We start from the raw sequence: 21,697 nt of genomic DNA on the forward strand, positions 1-21,697 counted from the left end.
TGTGGGGGGAGACAGTCTTGCTCTGTTGCCCAGGCTGGAGTGCAGTGATGCCACCTCAGCTCACTGCAAACTCCGCCTCCAGGGTTCAAGTAATTCTCGTGCCTCAACCTCTGGAGTAGCTAGGATTACGGGTGCCTGCCACCACACCCAGTTAATTTTTGTTATTTCAGCAGTGATAGGATTTTACCACGTTGTCCAGGCTAGTTTCGAACTGCTGACCTCAGGTGATCCAACCACCTCGGCTTCCCAAAGAGTTGGGATTATAGGAGTGAGCCACCATGCCCGGCCAATGTTTTCTAAGTATGTAAAAAATTACCAAGTACAAAAATAAGACCTAATCAGGTTAAATACCTTGCCCAGCTTGTATGTATTAGATTAGAATATTTGGTCTTTCTTGTACCATACTATAATGGCTCTAATGTAAGTTATTACAAATATGTGTATATGTGAATACATGTATACAAATAATCCAATCAACCTTGGATTAACTAGTTGGTTAAATTTGTTTCTCACAGGAGATACAGGCAAACAATTCTGAAATTGCTTTATATGTGTACTGGGATAAATAAATAAGTAAATGGACAATGGACCACAGGAGCCAGGTTTCTCATGTTAGAGAGAAGTTACAAATAAGCAAGAAAGGAAGGCTAAAATGAACACTGTGGTATCGAAGAGTCGGAGATATCCGTATAAACTCATATTCAGCTTAGTATGTGTACAGTGATGAACAGACACAGAAACAATTGTAGATATGTGCATACACATGAATCAGTAGCATATATACACATATTATCTATTGCTAGTCACCAGAGGGCCTAGAAACAGTAACACCTCAGTAGTAACAAATAAACCCAATGACCAGATATAGGTTTCTAAATAATCATTACGCATTAAAAGGAATCAGGAACCACAGCTCCTTGGAGAAATGACTAACTATAAGGCTCAGCAGGGAAAATACAAGATAAACCTGGAGCACACTGCAGTATGAGGTGGTCAGGAAGTACTGTAAAAACAAAAAGCTAAAGACAAGACAAGCCACAGATGGAAGAAAATATTTGCAAAACACATATCTGATAAAGGACTTGCATCTAAATTATGCAAAGAACTCTTAAAATTCAACAATAAGAAAACAAATGACCATATTTAAAACAGGCAAAAGATCTGACAGACATCTCACCAAAGATAACACAGATGGCAAATAAGCATGTGAAAAGATATTCAACATCATATGTTATTAGGGAACTATAAACTAAAATTATGAGATACTGTCACACACCTAGTATAATGGATAAAATCCAAAACACTGAGAACACCGTATGCTGGTGAAGCTGTGAAGCAACAGAAATTCTCATTCGCTGATGGTGGGAATGCAAAAATGGTACACCCCACTTTGGAAGAGTTTGGCAGCTTCTTACAAAGCTTAACAAATGATCAATTAAATGCACTCCATTATCCAAATGAGTTGAAAACTTCTATGCACATGTGCAAATGTTTACAGCTGCTTCATTTGTAACTGCCAAAACTTGGAACCAACCAAAATATTCTTCAATAAGTGAATGGATAAACTGTCAGTACATCCATACAATAGAGTATTATTTAACAACAAAATGAAATGAGGTATCAAGCCACAAAGACACAGAGGAGCCTTAAATGCATATTGCTAAGTCAAAGAAACCAGTATAGTATGAAAGGCTATATACTGCATCATTCCAACGATATGAGATTTTGGAAAAGGCAAAACTATATATAGAAACAGTAAAAAGGTCAGTGGTCACCAGGGAAGAGAGTGCGGAAGGAAGGGGAAGAAGGAAGAACAGGTAGAGCACAAGGGATTTGGAGGACAGTGAAACTATACTGTATAATAACACAAAGAGTGACCCCTAATGTAAACTATGGATCTTAGTTAACAATAATTTATCAATATTTTTTCATCAATTGTAACGAATGTGCCACACTAATGCCAGATGTTAATAAGAGAAGAAACAGCGTGGGAGAGAGTGGAAAGGGGGTGAGAGCTCGCTGTTCTTTCTGCTCAATTTTTCTGTAATCTAAAACTACTCTGAAAAAACAAAGTTGCTGGCCGTGCATGGTGGCTCACACCTGTAATCCCAGCACTTGGGGAGGCCAAGGTGGGCAGATCACTTGAGGTCAGTAGTTTGAGACCAGCAGGGACAACATGGCAAAACCCTGTCTCTACTAAAAACAAAAAAAAATTAGCCAGACATGGTGGCGGGTACCTGTAGTTCCAGGTACATGCGAGGCTGAGGCAGAGAACTGCTTGAACCCGGAAGGCGGAGTTTGCAGTGAGCTGAGATCAAGCCACTGCACTTCAGCCTAGGTGACAGAGGGAGACTCTGTCTCAGAAAATAATAATAATAATAAAGTTGCCAGGCGCAGTGGCTCACGCCTCTAATCCTAGCACTTTGAGAGGCTGAGGTGAGGGGATCACTTGAGTCCAGGAGTTCAAGACCAGCATGGGCAACATGACAAAATCCCATCTCTACAAAAAAAATTCTAAATTAGCTGGGTTTGGTGGCACATGCCTGTAATCCCAACTATTTGGGAGGCTGAGGTAGAGAACTGCTTGAGCCCAGGAGGTCAAGGGTCCAGTAAGCCACAGTCACACCACTGCATTTCAAGACTGGGAGAAAAAGAAAAGGAGAAAATCTCAAAGAGCTCCCAATGGTCAAAGCAGAATTATTTGAGCAACAAAATAAATAATGTAGTACTAGGTTATAACACAGACATACAGCACCTGGATCCTGCCATGCCTAGACAAAAGCAATCTACAGATCACTGTATGCTCAAATCTAACTCTGAGGGATGCTGCTGCTGCATCTCTGCATTATGCTATCCATGTTTCCCTCATTAACTGCTGTATCCATAAATCCCTCCTTCTTCTTTCTTCTCCAGTGCCCATACTACAAGCACTATGCAAGGCTCTCTGCTAAACAATCTCTACCCAAAGTCCCTAGGAGAACTCACTTATTTTCAAGGCCTCAACTTAGCTAATAACCCTCAAAATAATATCAACCACTATCACCTGCACTATGTCCAGCATCTATGGTCACTTCCACTTGTATGTTCCATATCACCTCAAATTCAACATGGCCCAAATTAAACTCATTTTATCAACTCACACCAACATTCCCTACAAGCAGTTTCACCATCTCAACTTCAGCTTCCATCAACATCACCATGTGCAAGTCCCAAAACGGCAGATATCCTCCCTGTATTTCCAATTTATCACTTTCTTTCATACTGACCCTTCACCTCACTATTCCACTTCCACCACCTTAATTTATGCTCTTATTACTAACCTCCTGAATAGCTTCCTGCCTGCCTATGCTCCCAGACTAAACTCTGCCTAATTCATCCAAATATATCAATAGTTTTCATATAGCTAGCCCTCAGTTATTGATCACTATTATGATTGTTGATGACTTTGGCAGACACTATTGTTTAACTACCCCATGTCCATTTCCTTTTGTTGATTGAGCCCCAATTTTGTTTGGGTATTCTCTATTTCCCCAAGTAAATCAGGGAAGTAAGTTCTAGGCTGAATCTTGATTGGCCTTACCCAATCATTGCAGTTACATCCCCCAAGATTTAAGCCTTAGCATGTGACTCAGTTTCTGTCATGAAATATAAGTGGGAGACCATTAGAAGACTTCTGGAAAGGTGCTCCCATGAAGGTGACACCAGAAAACATGGCACTTTCTCACTCTGGATGTTGTCATGCCTCAGTAAAATCCCTGGAATTCCTGTAGCCAAGCTGAAGATGAAGCTAGTAAGCACAGGGAGAACGGCAGGTCCAGCGTACCAAAATAAATGGAACTGAAGCCCAGCATACGGCCCCTGAGGAGGCCTGACCTACATGACATGAGTAAATCTCAGAAGCATTACACTCAGTAAAAGTACATGACTCCATTTATATATTGCATCTACATAAAGTTCTAAAACAGAAAAAATTAATCTACAGTCATAGAAATCAGATTAGCAGCAGCTTGGAGCCAGGATTAAGGAAGGAGACGATTGAGTTGAAAGAAGCAAGAAAGTTTTTAGAGTGATGAAAATGTTCTTTATCGTGATTGCGGTGGTTACATTTGTCAAAATTCACCCAACTGTACTCCTAAAACGAACGCATTTCATTCTATACAAGTTATAACTCAATAATACTGATTCTTTAAGAAAGACATTGGACACCATGGAGGGTAGAAGAAGGAGAAAAAAAGAAAGGCAAATAGTATCCTTGTCGCCAGATGGTGACGTACGATGGAGAAAAATAAAGCCAACAAGGGGCAAATAAGTGTGGGTGCTGGTTAGGTGTGTACTTTTAAATAGGATGGTCATGAAAGGCCTCATTCCCTTTTTAGAAACGACCTGAAGGAAGAGAAAAGGTAAGCCACTGAGATACCTGGAAGAAGGCTTCAGGCAGAGAAACTGGCAAGTGCAAAAGACTTTGTCTTTTTCACTGATGAAACGGGAGGCCATTTGACTACAGTGATCTTCACTTACATTTTAAAATGATTACTCTGGCTGATCAGTTGAAAACAGCCAAGGGTTAAGGACAGAAGCAAGGAGCTTGCCTAGTTAGGAAGCAATTGCCATCAACCAATGGTAAATTAGACCAGGGTGGTGGTAAGCAGAAGTCTTCAGATTCTGAACAAAATTTAAAGATAGAGTCAACAGTATTTGATAATGAGCTAAATATAAGATTGAAAGAGAGGGGCCAAGGGTGACTCCAAGATTTGGAAAAACTTGAAGGGTGGAAAACCCACTTAGTAATACTGAGAGAGAAGATGGTTTGTTTGTAAACAGCAAAAATTTTATTTTGGCCAAGTTAATTCTGAGATGCCTATTAGACCATCACATGAAGATGTAAGGTAGGCAGCTGAATATACAAGTCTGGAGTTCAGAGAAGGGGTCTAAGTTAAAGATTAAAAATCTGGGAGTTGTCAGTACATAAAAATGCATTTAGAGGCCGGGCATGGTGGCTCAAGCCTGTAATCCCAGCACTTTGGGAGGCCGAGACGGGTGGATCATGAGGTCAGGAGATCAAGACCATCCTGGCTAACACGGTGAAACCCCATCCCTACTAAAAAAATAGAAAAAACTAGCTGGGCGAGGTGGCGGGCGCCTGTAGTCCCAGCTACTCGGGGGGTTGAGGCAGGAGAATGGTGTAAACCCGGGAGGCAGAGCTTGCAGTGAGCTGAGATCTGGCCACTGCACTCCAGCCTGGGAGACAGAGCGAGACTCCGTCTCAAAAAAAAAAAAAAAAAAATGCATTTAGAGACACTCCTGGATGAGATTATTAAGAGACTGAGTACATATAGACAAAAAAAAAGAAAAAAAATCCAAGGGATAAGTCCAAAGTCAATTTAATACTTACAGATGCAAAAGAAATGAAGATAGTAAAGGAGGCTGAGAAGGAATGGACAGTGAGGTAGCAGGAATACCAAGAAGTGGTATCCTGCAAGCCAAGGTAAGAAAGTGCTTCAAGGAAGAAAGATCAACAGGACCAAATGCTACTGATAGGTCGAATAAGATGAGGACTGAGAACTCACTGGAATTATTGGAGAATCACTGTCCCTTCCAGAACCCAATCCCACATAAGCATTCCTTGTTCCAGTAAAGTAACACACACTGCTATGTGCAATTTTTACTAATTAAAAATTACTGCCTATTTTTAAATCAAAACTATTGAAGCAGTAGTATGTTTATCTATTTTAAACATGATGTTTATTTCGGGTTACTATTTGGTATTCTAAGTATTCCGGTAAGTAAGCACCTCTGATGCTTACCACTTTTACTCTGGCTTCATCAAACCCCAAACATTTCCACATATAGGCAGTGAGTTATTCCACAACTTTTTCCAAGATATGATCTTTATTTTACTAGTAAGTTAAAATATAGCAATAGGTAAAATGTTTTAAAATTACTATCCAATGAGTATTAGAGGACAGATAGAGAGCAGAGTACTCCTGGTACAAAAGCAGAATGTCATAGAGAAATATAAATATACTTGGGCACAAATGCCAAAGTCTCAGTCAGACACACACATACAGGATGCATACTGTGATCCAAATCTTTTTACTCTGAGCCAGTGTAAAGGTTGGGCTTAGGGCAGTCATGCTCTTATCTATTTAAAGATACGTTTTTGATACTAGGCTTCTGTTGCTGTACAAATTTTGGTTTCAGAATATTTCAAGTCCTCTTCAAAGCAAAAAGGATAGTGGCCTCCAAGTAATCTAGTTCATTTCAAGACAACTGATCTACTGCAAAACAAGAGTTGGTAATAAGAGTTCCTGGCCAGGACAATGAAATAACATTCTCCCAGACAGGTCCATTTGAACTTAAATTATATAAATAAAATAAGCATACACTCTTCACAGAAGCATGGGCACTAATGGTACATGTAACACACTAGTAATCCTAATTATTTCATGAGAGTAAAGGATATTTGCAGTTAACAGCAATTCCTGATATTAGAAATAAAAAAGAATGACAAAAGGCATTACCAAGTATGTGTTCATATATATGAACTGACTCACCTTCTAAGTCAGTATTTTTCTGAGCTCCTTCTTGGACATTTCATTAAGCAGATTATGTTCCTTGACATCAACATTTCAGTTCTCTCTCTCAGATTAGACAGTAAGTTATTCCTAACTTTGCACTATGAGATAAGTGGCAGCTAAAATCAGAAGATTCTTGTTATGGCTTAAAATTGACTGTTTTCGGAGAAATTCAGCTAATTAAGTCAGTTACAGAACACAATTCGTCAGTGACAAAGTAACAGTTCAAGACTGCTGCTACCTTAATTTTTTTTACATAGGAACAGGAAGCAAATGGTACTTTTCTTTTCTTTTTTTTTTTTTTTTTTGAGACAGAGTCTCGCTCTGTCGCCCAGGCTGGAGTGCAGTGACCAGATTTCAGCTCACTGCAAGCTCCGCCTCCCGGGTTCACGCCATTTTCCTGCCTCAGCCTCCGGAGTAGCTGGGACTACAGGCGCCTGCCACCTCGCCCGGCTAGTTTTTTGTATTTTTTAGTAGAGACGGGGTTTCACCGGGTTAGCCAGGATGGTCTTGATCTCCTGACCTTGTGATCCGCCCGTCTCGGCCTCCCAAAGTGCTGGGATTACCCGCTTGAGCCACCGCGCCCGCCTATCTTTCGCTCAGTTGCTTATCATCGACTGGAAAACACTGTAGTATCCTGAAAATGACTGCCACTTTTCATACAACAAAGGTTGATTTTGTTTAATCCTTTGTCAGTTAAAAAAAAAAAAAAAAAAAAAAAAAAAAAAAAAAAAAAAAGGCCAGGTCTTCTGATGTCAGGAAATGCAGAAGCAAGCAAAGTCCACCAAGTAGCTAAATGAATCAATTACATTTATGTTTTTAAAACAGGTCCAAAGCCTAAAATAAGTAACCCCATAACCAGTTTATTTTAGTATGTTTGTACTCTCCAAGATAACAGACTTCTTTTCCCTTTAATAATAGACATCTAATTAACATAATATTTTCAAAATTAATTTCCTGTGTTTTGGTGAGAATCTTTAGACTCTGGGGCATATGGGAGGGAAAGCAGGGAAAGAATTATTAAAAAGTACTCATCTGCAGGAGAAACAGGACTATGTAATTCTTACGCAAATGTTTGTTAACTCCCTCTGGCACAAAAACAGTGACGTTATTCTAGACAGCAGTAGAGCAGAGTTATAATGAACATCAAGTTTTTAAATCACTGACAACTTAAGGAAATTAAGAATATTACTTAAAAATGAACATCAAGCTTTTAAATCACTGACAACTTAAGGAAATTAAGAATATTACTTAAAAATCTCCTCTCCCCAGAGTACTAAATCTGTGTAAGAGAAGAGTGTGCCCATCTGGGTTTATATACATATTCAACGTCAACAAAACTGAAGTCATTTTTCCCTGCACAACAGGAAAAGTTGTTGTTGTTTTCCCTTAGAACTCTGGGCAATGAAAGCCATGACTTTAAATGGCTCTGTATAAAAACACAAGAAGGGTGGGTCATGTTCTATTAGTAAAAGCAGCTGAACACCAAGAACTTCTCTTCCTTTAAGTAAAATCTAAAAAAAAATTTTTTAATCTAAAAAATAATCTCATCTTACTTTTGACAACTATCTTCGCTTCACTTTCTCTAAAATACAGATTAATACCTTTAAAGAGGGTATAAAAGGAATTTATAAATTTGCATTTGCAATGTGACTCTCACACCAAGTCATCTCACACATTATTTTTTTCCCCGTAGTGTGCACTAAATAAAATATCCAAACTTGATTCTGCTGAGAGCAACAATATAAACTATTTTTACTATAGTATCAACAGTATTTATCAACAATATCAATAATATTTACTATACTAAGATTTGTAAAATTTCATTTCCTAATCTCTTAGCAATAAAATATAGTATGACCATTTCTTCAGTTTTAAAATTACCTCAGATTGACTGGAAGACCAACTCTACAGCTACATGAAATTGTAAAAGGGTTGCAAAACTTGAAGCAGCACGAGCATACCCCTTTCTACTAATATTTAACATAACTAAGGGAAGCTGCAAATATTTCATCCCACCTTTACTAAATGCCACGATTCAAATTATAGGTCAACACCCAAACTAACAAGTACAATCACAACAAAACTAATATAACATTTTAAACAAAGGGCAGTTCAGCCAAGCTGTCATAAAGAGTTTAGATTTCTACAACCTAAACAGTTGAAAAACTGCTTATTTAGATTTTTTTTTTAATTTGTTACCTGTCAGGAATACACCTACTGTTTCACTTTCTACTCATGCCACATTTATCTTAAGTTCTACATTTCTGTATCTTTCTACCATTAGAGATCAACCATTAAATTACTTCAACAAGTAGAAATAGTAACACCGCTCCCAAACAGAAATTTTTGCATTGCTAGACACTTATCTAGTTGGCAGATTTATACCATTGTTCATTCTTAGTTCCTTAAATGTAAAAAATACCCACAGAATGGTAGCATACCTCTAAATCAGTTTAAATATGGCACAAAGTTATTTTTAGTTAGGTTCAAGTTTTAAAAAGGTACTAACTGTTCTTTTTAAAGGCTAATCTACTCAAGTTCCTCTTATATCAAAAAAAAGTTAATTTGTCTCTTTTGGAAAAAAGAAATGTTATTTATGTAATGCTCAAGCAAAAAGGATGTTCAAATAATAGATCTGACATCAAATCAGGGTTAGGATCATACTTATTGTTCATAAAAATAAGTTTGACATTTATTCTAATAATGGTCCTTTCAAACACTAGTATGGTCAAATGTCATTTATGTGTACTTTTAAATGTAATTCTTATTTTAAAAATACTCCTATCCTCTACCATGCAAGGCAGAAAAGGAAGAAAACCCCCACACAAGCAATTATAAACATTTTTATCCATGAAAAATATATACAAGAAATATTCACATAACATTTGAGATTTGTCTATTCCCTCCTTGCATGCTAGAAAGATGCAAAGACAAACACTTCCAAATATTCAGACAGATCATTCCCCAGTTGTAACTTTCATCATAGTTCTCAAAGCAGTATGGTGAGGTCAGCTCACAAACAGCTTAAGTAGCAAAACCAGAAATTGGTGGTAGTAGTATCAGGCTACATAACAGCCTCTCTAAAGAATATGAAGTAAGAGAACTAAAATGTGCTGGCAACATGCCAAAAGACTGGATGGAATACAGCTTTAAGCAACAAACACTCAGAGCTTACAGTATATAGCAATTCATCATCTCTTATCCTGTAGCTTGACTTTCCTTGTTTTAAACCAAAAATAGCCACATATAAGAGGTATTTAACACTACAAAATGTGTCCATACTTATGAAATGAAAGATATCTGGGCCTGCAATGATTTGTTTAACTAAATACATACCCTAAAAAAAAACCTCTGACTTACATTCTATGCGAAGATGAGGAAGGTAAAACGGATAAAAATATATTGATATTATTATGCATAAAATAGCCTTTATTCTCTAAGGATTATACTACCCTCAAGCATAATCTTGAAGCTTTCAGTTTTCTGTATTTTCAGTTCTGAGTATCTCTTCAACTGGCTGGTATTTAGAATTAGACAACCTTCTAAATATATTTAATAAAGAATTAATCCTGTCAGATCAGAGGACGTGATTTTGGGCAGATATAATTTTTTTGACCTTAGTCAAAATATATTACTTTTATAATTTCATCTTACATGGATCATATATTAAAATAGAATAATAAACTCATTCTTAAGTGTCTGACACTTTCTAAAATACTTTTTTTCTAAGAAACCAAAAGAAAAAAGTTATTTTAGGCAAGAAAAAAGAATCAGATTCAATTCAAATCAATACACATTTAACAGCTATTTTGTGCCAGACATTATACTGAGAATGAGAAAACAAAGATAATATATATATATGGTCTCCCAGAGCTGACAATCTGGTTGGGAAGACTGACCCATTTAAACACACCTACACACTCAATGTGCTTTACTAGCTGTAGGAACAAAAGCCCTGCTATCACCAAGGAAAGAGTGAATGAGTCTGCCCCAGGGGCTGGAAAAATCTTCAGAGGCAAAGTAAGAGCGGAGCTATGTTTTGAAGGATGAGAATTTCACAAGTAAAAAAGGAATATTGCCAGCCAAGCACAATGTTATTCTCCAAAGACTGAGCAAAAGCAAAAAAGCACAAAAACATAACATGTGTGAGGAAATCTATGTGGCAAGGGTAGGATAACAATTTCTGGTACATGTGCTACTACTCTTCTACCCTCACTGTGTAACTGACATCACCAATCAATTAAAGTATGTTTAAAACCCATTTGACACCTCAAAATTCTTCTCAACACATAACACAAACTAGTAGAAGGTAGGTCCATGAGATGAAATATACATGCTATCCTAACCCTGAAAAAAGAAAGTGGTGGGACCTGAGGCAAAGGGCAAATTAAGAACAGATTATGAATAACCATGAATGCAAGGTCAACAAGTTTGGATTTTATCCTGTGAACAAGAGAGGATGAACAAAGGATTTTATGAAGAATATTAACATGATTAATTCTGGCAGATAAGTGAAGAATGGATTTGGACAGACAGAATGAAGGCAGGAAGAAAGAACAGTTAAGATGCTATCATAAAAGTCCAGGCAAGAAGCAATGAGACCCGAATTTCAGCAATGGGAAAATCCACCGCAGGTTCTAAAAGAAAAATGAAGTTTTGGATTTTATTATCTGTGGTTTTAAAATGAAACTTCAGGAAAAAGTAATATTCTAATCAGAATTCCCAAATAACACTCAAAAAGGAAAAGAAAAAAACAAATTAAGGTAAAGACTAGAATTAAAGGAGTGAATCACAATGATACCCAAAATTACTCAAGACTATAAATTCAGAAATAGATATTTCAGGTTTAGCATCAAGAAAGAGAACATCCTCATGACCAGACTAATACTCAGCAAGTCTTTTCTTCCTCTCAGGGCACTAATACGCTAGCCAAACAACAAACGCTATTCACCTTACATGCCCCTACAATGCAGGGTCAAACTCATACTCCTGATGAGATGCAGACAGCACAAAAGTCAAATTTAAAACAGAAGTCTGAAATCACGTAGAAGCTCAACTTTATTCAAACATTTAAAACTCCACACTTCTTTTAAGAAACATAATTTATATGAAATAAACCTTCTGGAAATAATACCATTCTACCATTAATTAATTCATATCCTAGCCTTTAAACTCTAAAATTCTTTGTATGGAAAACAACCTATCTGTAGCACTTTGGACAATATGTACAAAAAACAACTCTCCTAACACTTCTGCAGAACGTTTAATAAATGAAACTATTCTAATTAAAAATTAAAACTTCACTGTAGCTCAAAGGCCCAAAGGGAGTGAAACCGTTTTTCTATTTTGAAAAAGGAATTCTTTAGCTATTGCAAACAAAGGCTAGTGCAGTGATGTGAAATCCAAGTACAACATGTTAATAAAGCTGGCATTACTGTTTTAAGACCTAAGGATATTCACATTAAGGATAAAATTATCCTGTAGTGAATGCCAACAATGCATTTCATACTACACAGACACATATTCAAGAGTTCTACTTTGTTCTCATCCCAATTCTTTTGTGTCCCAGTAACAAACTCTCAAATTGGGATCCTTATCCTCTTAAGCTAAAATGAAATAAGCTTGGACATAAAATTTACTTGTGCTATGTTATTCATTCTGAGAAAGCAAATCAGATGAACAATTTAACATAATCTAATTCTGAACCAAAAAGATATGGATTAGTCAGTGATGAGCAGGGTCTACTTCTCATGATGTCATTCCAAAGCCATTATTAAATTTTACACGTTATTCTTTCTTCAAATCAATCACAAAACAAGTCATCCCATGACTGAGGTCAAATTCCATTCTAACTAAAAGATCTCCAAACCTGAAGTAATGGTCTACTTACTAAGTAATACTCAAAGACCAAATTCCAGAAAAACCCTCCTCCTGTACCTCCCCCCAACTTAAAAAAAAAAAATCTATCTTCTCCTTTTAGCTCACTGTAGTGGAATGTGACCTGTACTTAAGGGCTTTTCCATTCCTTCTTTTCTGCTTAAAGAATAGGAAGCAGACCTGTTCTCTCTCACAAGGGTAATATGCTTTTAAAAGGAAAAAAAGTGAAATGTATGAAGTTAATTGTGTATTAATTAGAACAAACAAAAGTAAAATAATTTACTAGATTTCTCACATGTGAGTTGTCCTCCTACTAGAACAACGCATGACACTTAGAGTGAGTGTATTTTTTTTTTTTTTTTTTTTTGAGGCAGAGTTTCACTCTTGTTGCCCAGGCTGGAGTGCAATGGCGCAATCTCGGCTCACTGCAACCTCCACCTCCCAGTTTCGAGCAGTTCTCCTGCCTCAGCCTCATGAGTAACTGTGATTACAGGTGTGCGCCACCACGCCTCGCTAATTTTTATATTTTTAGTAGAGATGGGGTTTCCCCATGTTGGCCAGGCTGGTCTCAAACACCTAACCTCAGGGGATCCACCCACCTCGGCCTCCCAAAGTGCTGAGATTACAGGCATGAGCCACCACGCCTGGCCAGAATGAGTGTATTTAAATGACAATTGAATCTTTATTTTTATTTTATAACACTGATCAGATATCAGAAAGATTCACGATTTGTATCACTCCTAATAAATTAAGTAGGGAAAAGGAGGTTAAAACTGCACCTACTTAAATAAATCTTCTTCACATACAATGTAATATTGCTATAAACATTTTCCATGATAAATCATTTTTATTACTGAACTTACACACTTAAGTACGTAATTATAGACAGAACAGGAAAGTAAGCACTTAAGAAACGTACTTCAAGGCCAGGGACGGTGGCTCACGCCTGTAATCTCAGCACTTTGGGAGGCCAAGGCGGGCGGATCAAGAGGTCAAGAGATTGAGACCATCCTGGCCAACACGGTAAAATCCCATTTCTACTAAAAATACAAAAGTTAGCTGGGTGTGGTAGCACGCGCCTGTAGTCCAAGCTACTCAGGAGGCTGAGGCAGAATTGCTTGAACCCAGGAGGTGGAGGTTGCAGTGAGCCGGGATCACACCACTGCACTCCAGCCTGGCAACAGAGCGAGACTCTATCTTAAAAAAAAAAAAAAAAAAAAAGGACTTTGAAGTCTAAAATTAAACACTTTAATTAATGTATCTGAAGTTCAGCTCCTCATTTTAAAAAAAGCAAGCATTTAATTGGACAATCTTTAAAGTTAATTCTAAGATACTTTAATCCGCCGGGGGTGGTGGCTCACACCTGTAATCCAGCACTTTGGGAGGCTGAGGTGGGCGGATCACGAGGTCAGGAGTTGGAGACCATCCTGGCCAATATGGTAAAATCCTGTCTACTAAAAATACAAAAATTAGCTGGATGTGGTGGGGCACGCCTGTAATCCCAGCTACTCAGGAGGTTGAAGCAAGCGAATCACTTGAACCCGGGAGACAGAGGTTGCAGTGAGCCAAGATCGGGCCATTGCACTCCAGCCTGGGTGATATAGCAAGACTCTGTCTCAAAAAAAAAAAAAAAAGATACTTTAAACCAAGGGTTTTTTTTGTTTTGTTTGAGACAGAGTCTAGCTCTGTTGCCCAGGCTGGTGTGCAGTGGGCACACCTCCAGGGTTCAAGTGACTCTCCTGCTTCAGTCTCCCAAGTAGCTGAGACTATAGGTAAGTACTACCACGCTCAGCTAATCTTTGTATTTGTGGTAGACACAGGGTTTCACCATATTGGCCAAGCTGCCCTCAAGTGATCCACTCACCATGGCCTCCCAAAGTGCCGGGATTACAGGCATGAACTACCATGCCTGGCCTAACCCAAGTTTTAAGACAAACACATTCTATTTAATTTGGACAAAAGCACTCCCAAAATAACTCCATCAAAGACACATTTTACTTACATTCTTCCTACACCTTCATACATGTTAGTCTCATCTACCAAAGTCATGATCTCTGTATCTGTAAGATGTGCATGCTTTTTCGTTCTGTTTAGCTGTTCAATCTGTATGTCTGCGAGCTTCACCTTCTGTTGAGTGTCAATAACTTTGGCTTGAAGCTCTGTGAAGGCCTAATAAAAACAAGTCCATGATTTAGTAGGTTAAACATTTTACAGGAAACATTTATGTCAAATCCAAATATATTAAAACAAAACATGCTAGCCAGAGACAAAGTTGTGAAATTTACCAAATATCAATAAGTCAACATAATTGTAAACGATCAAGTCACTATACTAAATACTGAATTTACAATCATCAGAAGATACAAACAGTGTGAAGCAAAACAAATGCACATTAAATAATAACCATATTAAGAAGTATTCAAGGAGTAGTAAAAGAAATAAACGCAATAGTCAAGGATGAAACCCAGAGATTCAAAACAAGAACCATAAAAGTAATAACTCACTACATTTGTATTGCACAATTAGGTTTCAAAGCACTTTCTCACATTAGTTTGAAATATTAATATGGGAATATTAATATAAGAATATTAATGAGGAAATATAATATCTAATTTATGCCTCTCAATAATGCCATGAGTTAGCATTGGCAGTTTCATCATCCACAATTTACAAATTAAGTAACTAAATGAGTTAAGAGATAAAAGTGGCTTGCACAAGTTTGAACAACTATTAGAGGGAAAGGGAGGTGTATTTAAAGACATTTCTTCTAACCCCTTAGTTTAGCAATCTTTCCATTCCACTGTCTATAGTAATATTCATAATATGAACATTTTTAAGAGGAAGACCAAAAAGATAGAAAAAATGCAAAGCACTGGCAAAATAATTGCATCAGGCCAAATTTGACCCTTGCGTACACTTAGTTAACTGGAAAATAAACAGTTCTTGGATACTCTTGTTGAAGTGCCTGGAATGACTTTCATATGCTGTCAAATTGGTGCCTTAATAATTTGTGACTGCAATGTACAGCAAAGGTTACTACATAATTTTTATTGTGACCTTGTTTTCACCTACTAGTAAGATTTTGAAAGATTTACTTTGGAGAAGGGGAGGGGCCTGAAATGTCCTATTTGTCTCCACCCAAAAAACGGACCCTGTAACAACATTAGAAGATAAAACCTTTAAACAAGTTTTTAAATTAATCATTTGTCAAAATTATTCAGTTTAAGTTTGTAATCATTTTCTTAGTTTGCATTCACTGTCCACATTTTTCAAATGTAGCAACAAATTCAAAAGTACCAGGAGGAAAATCCATTCACTAAATCCTGATTTAAATCGGTACTTTTAATTTAAAAAAAGGTAAATTTTTAGAATGCACAATTTTGTTTTGAAATGTAAAATTTCAGGTATTATCTGACTGCTCTGTACAGCTTGCTAAGGAAGCTAGTATACCGTTAAAGATGAGCTAGTACACCGTTAAAGATGAGGGAATTCCACCTAAGAGCTAAATTTACAAGATTCAAGACAAGAACAAAAGCAAGACACAAACACATAATATCCTCAGAACCATAACAAAAGCTTCATTTGTTAGAAGCAACAGCTATTTCGGCTGTCCTATTTCTTTTGCACAAGTTGACCAGAGAGACAGTCTTAACTAAGATGTTGCTCATCTGAAGAATCCAAAATAGTGGTCAAAAAAGTGTGAGGTAGCCGGGCGCGGTGGCTTACGCCTGTAATCCCAACACTTTGGGAAGCCGAGGCGGGCAGATCACGAGGTCAGGAGATCGAGACCATCCTGGCTAACACGGTGAAACCCCGTCTCTACCAAAAATACAAAAAATTAGCCGGGCGAGGTGGCGGGCGCCTGTAGTCCCAGCTACTCTGGAGGCTGAAGCAGGAGAATGGCATGAACCCGGGAGGCGGAGCTTGCAGTGAGCCGAGATCGCGCCACTGCACTCCAGCCTGCGCCACTAGCGAGACTCTGTCTCAAAAAAAAAAAAAAAAAACAAAAAAGGTGTGAGGTAAGACAGAGAATACTGGATTCTAGTCCCAACCTCTGACAGACTCTTCTAGCACTGGTTCCTTTTCTAGAAAAGTAGATTTAAAATAGATAAATTCTAGAGTCCTTTCCAATCCACCCCACCGCACAAAGCATACTGGTTTGGGGTCATTAGTGGTGTTAGAATGCTGATCATTCTTAGACAGCAAAAATATGAGTAACAACACATTATAAGCAACTGAGGAAAGCAGGAAACCCAATTCCTTCTGATACCGGTTTTATTTGGAAAACTTTACTGGTTTTGTTGTTTTTTTGACAAGTCCTTCAAAAGAAGGTTTTGTTTTGTTTGTTTGTTTGTTTGTTTTTTTTGACAAGTCCTTAAAAAGAAGGGGAGGGCCCAAATCTTGAAATGAACATTGCTGTTACAATGCCTGGTTTTCCGAACTGTAGATACCGCAACCTTTCAAGGTATAGAACCGAATAAACGGCCTAAAAACAAAGGTTGGACTTGGAGTTTTTCAAAGCAAATGAGGCAGAATTACGGATGCCACAACTCAGGCAAGGGGTCCGAAGGCACCCCCATTTGAAATGCTCTCTTTGGTTCTTACTATGAAAGTGAGTCCCTGAAGCCTCCAAACGCAACGAAAGCTCTCTAGAGCTCAGAAAGACTGCACAGGCCCGAGATAGGCCCGCAGACTTACCTCACCCAAACCGGCTCCTACCCAGCAAGAGCCGCTCGCCCCCCACCCCAGTTTACGGAGACGCAGTGCGGCCTTAGGACTCTGGAAAACCATTCCCTAGTCCACTGGACCCTCCTGCCTTATGCAAGGCTCGTGCCTCACTCGATATTCTTGCCTATAGTCCCCTCAGCCTCCAAAGAGAAGGCCTCCGCCTGCCCAAGACCCTCCTTTACCTTCTTCAACTCAAGATCCACGGGGGCAGCCATGTTGGTGCACTGTATGCGCCTGCGCAGTGGGAGTTGGCCTGAAAGAGGGTGGGGGAAGGGCGCGCCTCACTTTGTGCATCCGTCCTTCTTCTGCGCCTGCGCATGAGTTGGACTAACCGGGCTTCCTACCTTTCTATGAGAATTGATTAACCCCTGAAATATTTGGGTTTCGGATTCAGTGTCTCCACTATCTGACCGGTCAGGTCTGGCTTGCTCCTCCACATCTTCCAGACATAGCCCAACGCGCAGATTTCCCATGTGGCTTTAAGCAGTTTGCCAGCTAGCTTAGTATATGCTGCTAAACTGGGATGTATGTAGATGAGGTCAAACCCTCATCAGTCGATCAGAATCCTTCAGCTAGTCGCTGTGCTGTCAGGGATCAGTAAGAATAAGTCCAGAACCTCAGGCATGACAGTTTGGGAAAGACTACCGGAAAGCTTGTCTGGAGTGTTCTTTCCAAGACGAACTTACTACTTCCAAAAGCTTCCCAAAGACTTTCTAGGCACAGTGGTTCAAAAGAGAGGCTGAATACGTTTGTTTAAAAAAAAAAAAAATGCAGGTTCTCTGGGTCTCATCTCAAACTTACTCAGAATCTTTGAGAATGGGGTCTGGAAATTTGCACTTTTGCAAACTCTCCCAGTGAGCTAATGGTGCAACTCCTCTGCGGATCACTTTTTTGAGAATCTCTGCCATAAAAGGACCTGGCATTTGAACCAGAAGAATAGATAATAATTGACTTTTGGAAATGGAAAAAAAGAAATGTTTACCTACTCTAAAAACTGTTATGCTAAGAGAAAGTGCTACATAAACAATTAGGAAATTTATTTTATTTTTTTTTTAAAAAGAGAGTGAAAGAAAGAAAGAAAAAGAAAGAGAAAGAGAGAGAAACAAAACAAACTGTTAGGGAGATGAAAGGGCAGGGAATTTGGAACCAGCCTGATCCAGATTCAAGGCTTGGTCCACCTTTAGCTTATGTCTGGTTCCATTTACTAATTGTGTGACTTTGAGCAAGTCACTTGGATATTTTGTGGTTTTGGTTTTTTGTTTTGTTTTTTGGTACGTTTGCTTGTTTGTTTGTTTTTTGAGACAGGATCTTGCTTTGTCACCCAGGCTAGAGTGCGGTGGTGCAATCGCCGCTCACTCCAGCCTCTACCTCCCGTGCTCAAGCAATCCTCCCACCTCAGCCTCCTGAGTAGCTGGGACTGCAGGCACGCGCCACCCACACCCAGCTAATTTTTGGATTTTTCGTAGAGACAGGTTTTCACCTTGTTGCCGAAGCTAGTCTCAAACTCCTGAGCTCAAACAATTCGCTCGCCTTGGTCGCCCAAAGTGCTGTAGTGCTGTGATTACAGGCTTGAGCCACCGCGCCCGGCCCTTTTTTTTTTTTTTTTTTTTTTTTTTTTTTTTTTTTTTAGCCAGGGTCTCGCTCTGTCACCCAGGCTGGAATGCAGTGGCACGATCTCGGCTCACTGCAACCTCTGCCTCCCGGGATCAAGTGATTCTCCTGCGTCAGCCTCCCGAGTAGCTGGGATTACAGGCGCCTGCCACCGTGTCCGGCTAATTTTTGTAGTTTTGGTAGAGACGGGGTTTCGCCGTGTTGCCCAGGCTGATCTCCAACTCCTGGCCTCAAGTGATCCGCCTGCCTCGGCCTCCCAAAGGGCTGGGATTACAGGCAAGCCATCGCGTCCAGGATCTGCCACCTATTTTTAATGAGCTTCAATCTTCTCGTGTTTAATTTGAAAATGACAATATTGACCTAGCAGGGTTATTGTGAGAAATAAATGAGATCAGGATAAAAAGCTCCAAACATAGCTCCATGCACACAAGTAGATACTCAATAAATCATTGGTGTAGTTAATTGTCGTCCTGTCTGTCTGTCTTTTTTTTTCTTTTTTTTCTTTTTTTTTTTTTTTTTGAGACGGAGTCTTGCTCTGTCGCCCAGGCTGGAGCGCAGTGGCCGGATCTCAGCTCACTGCAAGCTCCGCCTCCCGGGTTTACGCCATTCTCCTGCCTCAGCCTCCCGAGCGGCTGGGACTACAGGTGCCCGCCACCTCACCCGGCTAGTTTTTTGTATTTTTTTAGTAGAGACGGGGTTTCACCGTGTTAGCCAGGATGGTCTCGATCTCTTGACCTCCTGATCCGCCCTTCTCGGCCTCCCAAAGTGCTGGGATTACAGGCTTGAGCCACCGCTCCCGGCCCTGTTTGTCTTTCAAAGTTCAGCAAATGGGCACTACATCCCCCATCACACAGAGCAAAGATATCTCTCCTCTGAACTCCCCTCACAACATCTGTTTCTCTCTCAAGGCATATAACACTTTCTACCTTTTTTTAGAAAACATTTTTATTAGACTGTAAGCTCCTTGAAATCAAGAACTATGGAATAATGGTTCTTCCACTACTTGTACCTATAACATCTATCACAGTGCCCCACAGGGAAAAAAAAAAAATACAAAATGGATACTGGATGTGAATAAATTATTCTAGGAAGAAAACAAACAAACAAACAAACCTCTTTCCTCCCTAATTTGAGAAAGAGTAAAAAGGATCTGGTCTTTTGATTCTCTGGGACCTTCTTAGATTCTCATTATAGATGATCAATAAATGCTGACTGATTAGCCAGGCATGGTGGCATGCCCCTGTAGTCCCAGCTACTCAGGAGGCTGAGGCAGGAGAATTGTGTGAAGCCTGGAGGCCAAGGCTGCAGTGAGTGGAGATCAATTGTGCCATTTCATTCCAGCCTGAAAGACAGAATGAGACCTTGTCTCAAAAAAAAATTATAAAATAAAATAGTGACTGAATATTGAAATTCAAAAAATGTCTGAAATACTGTCCTGTACGTTACCTCATGAGACTTTTGAAACAGTCCTCATAGAGATGTATGGACTATAAAAGTTAAGAGCGTGGGCTAAGCTGTCAGACAACCTGAGTACAAATACTGATTATACTACTTAAGCGTAGTATGATCTTAGGCAAGAGTCTTCTCTGCACTGTTTGTTTGGTCATTGTTTCTCTTTGCACATTTGTATACTACTTCTTCCTCACGAGTTTAATTTCCTCCTTTTTCTTTTTCTTTTTTTTTTTTTTTTTTTGAGACATAGTCTCATTCTGTCACCCAGGCTAGAGTGCAGTGGTTCAATCTCAGCTCACTGCAGCCTCCACCTCCCGGGTTCCAGCAATTTTCCTGCCTCAGCCTCCCGAGTAGCTGGGATTACAGGTGCGTGTCACCACGCCTGGCTACTTTTTGTATTTTTTAGTAAAGTTGGGGTTTCACCATGCTGGTCACGCTGGTCTCGAACTCCTGACCCCAGGTGACCCACCTGCCTCAGCCTCCCAAAGTGCTGGGATTACAGGCGTGAGCCACTGCACCTGGCCTAATTTCCTTCTGATAAAGGAAATCCTTCAGTAGGTTCTTTTAGTAAGAGTCTCTGATAAGTAAATTCTCTTCATCTTTGTTTTGTAGGTTGAATTGTGCCCCCCACAAAAGATATGTTAAAGTCCTAACTCCCAATATCTCAGAATGTGACCCTATTTGAAAGTAGGGTTTTGGGCCAGGCATGGTGGCTCATACCTGTAATCCTAGCAGTTCGGGAGACTGAGGCAGGAGGATTCTTTGAGCCCATGAGTTTGAGACTAGCCTGGACGATAGGGCAAGACCTCACCTATACAAAAAATAAAAAAAAATTAGCCGAGCGTGGTGGCAGTTATCTATATTCCCAGTTACTTGGGAGGCTGCAGTAGGTGCATCACTTGAGCCCAGGAAGTTGAGGCTGCAGTGAGCTATGATCTACCACTGGACTCCAGCCTGGGTGACAGAGCGAAGCCCTGTCTCAAAAAATAAAAAGAGGCCGGGCGCAGTGGCTCAAGCCTGTAATCCCAGCACTTTGGGAGGCTGAGATGGGCGGATCACGAGGTCAGGAGATCGAGACCATCCTGGCTAATATGGTGAAACCCCGTCTCTACTAAAAAATACAAAAAACTAGCCCAGCGAGGTGGCGGGCGCCTGTAGTCCCAGCTGCTCGGGAGGCTGAGGCAGGAGAATGGCGTGAACCCAGGAGGCGGAGCTTGCAGTGAGCTGAGATCCGGCCACTGCACTCTAGCCTGGGCGACAGAGCGAGACTCCGTCTCAAAAAATAAAAAAAATAAAAAAATAATAAAAAGGAAGGAAGGAAGGAAGGAAGGAAGGAAGGAAGGAAGGAAGGAAGGAAGGAAGGAAGGAAAGAAGGAAGGAAGGAAAGAAAGGGAAAGAAAAGGAAAGGAAAGGAAAAGAAAGGAAAGGAAAGGAAAGGAAAGGAAAGGAAA

At 39.5% G+C, this 21,697-nt stretch overlaps 1 protein-coding gene across 3 annotated transcripts in view; it reads right to left on the reverse strand.

Annotated features, from left to right (window-relative positions):
* The window catches only part of PFDN1 (prefoldin subunit 1), a 61,154-nt gene extending 43,745 nt beyond the window's left edge, over positions 1-17,409 (reverse strand). For all 3 annotated transcript variants that reach the window (XM_005557955.5, XM_005557954.5, XM_065546869.2), the window contains exons 1-2: positions 17,366-17,409; positions 14,458-14,624 (exon numbers count right to left, since the gene is read on the reverse strand). In XM_005557955.5, coding sequence (XP_005558012.1) covers positions 14,458-14,624; positions 17,366-17,398 — 200 coding nt within the window. In that variant the 5' untranslated portion in view covers positions 17,399-17,409. The remainder of the gene's footprint in view (positions 1-14,457; positions 14,625-17,365) is intronic.
* Positions 17,410-21,697: the final 4,288 nt, after the last annotated feature.

This window comes from Macaca fascicularis, chromosome 6 (assembly GCF_037993035.2).
Source record: "Macaca fascicularis isolate 582-1 chromosome 6, T2T-MFA8v1.1".
In the NCBI taxonomy this organism is placed as follows: domain Eukaryota; kingdom Metazoa; phylum Chordata; class Mammalia; order Primates; family Cercopithecidae; genus Macaca; species Macaca fascicularis.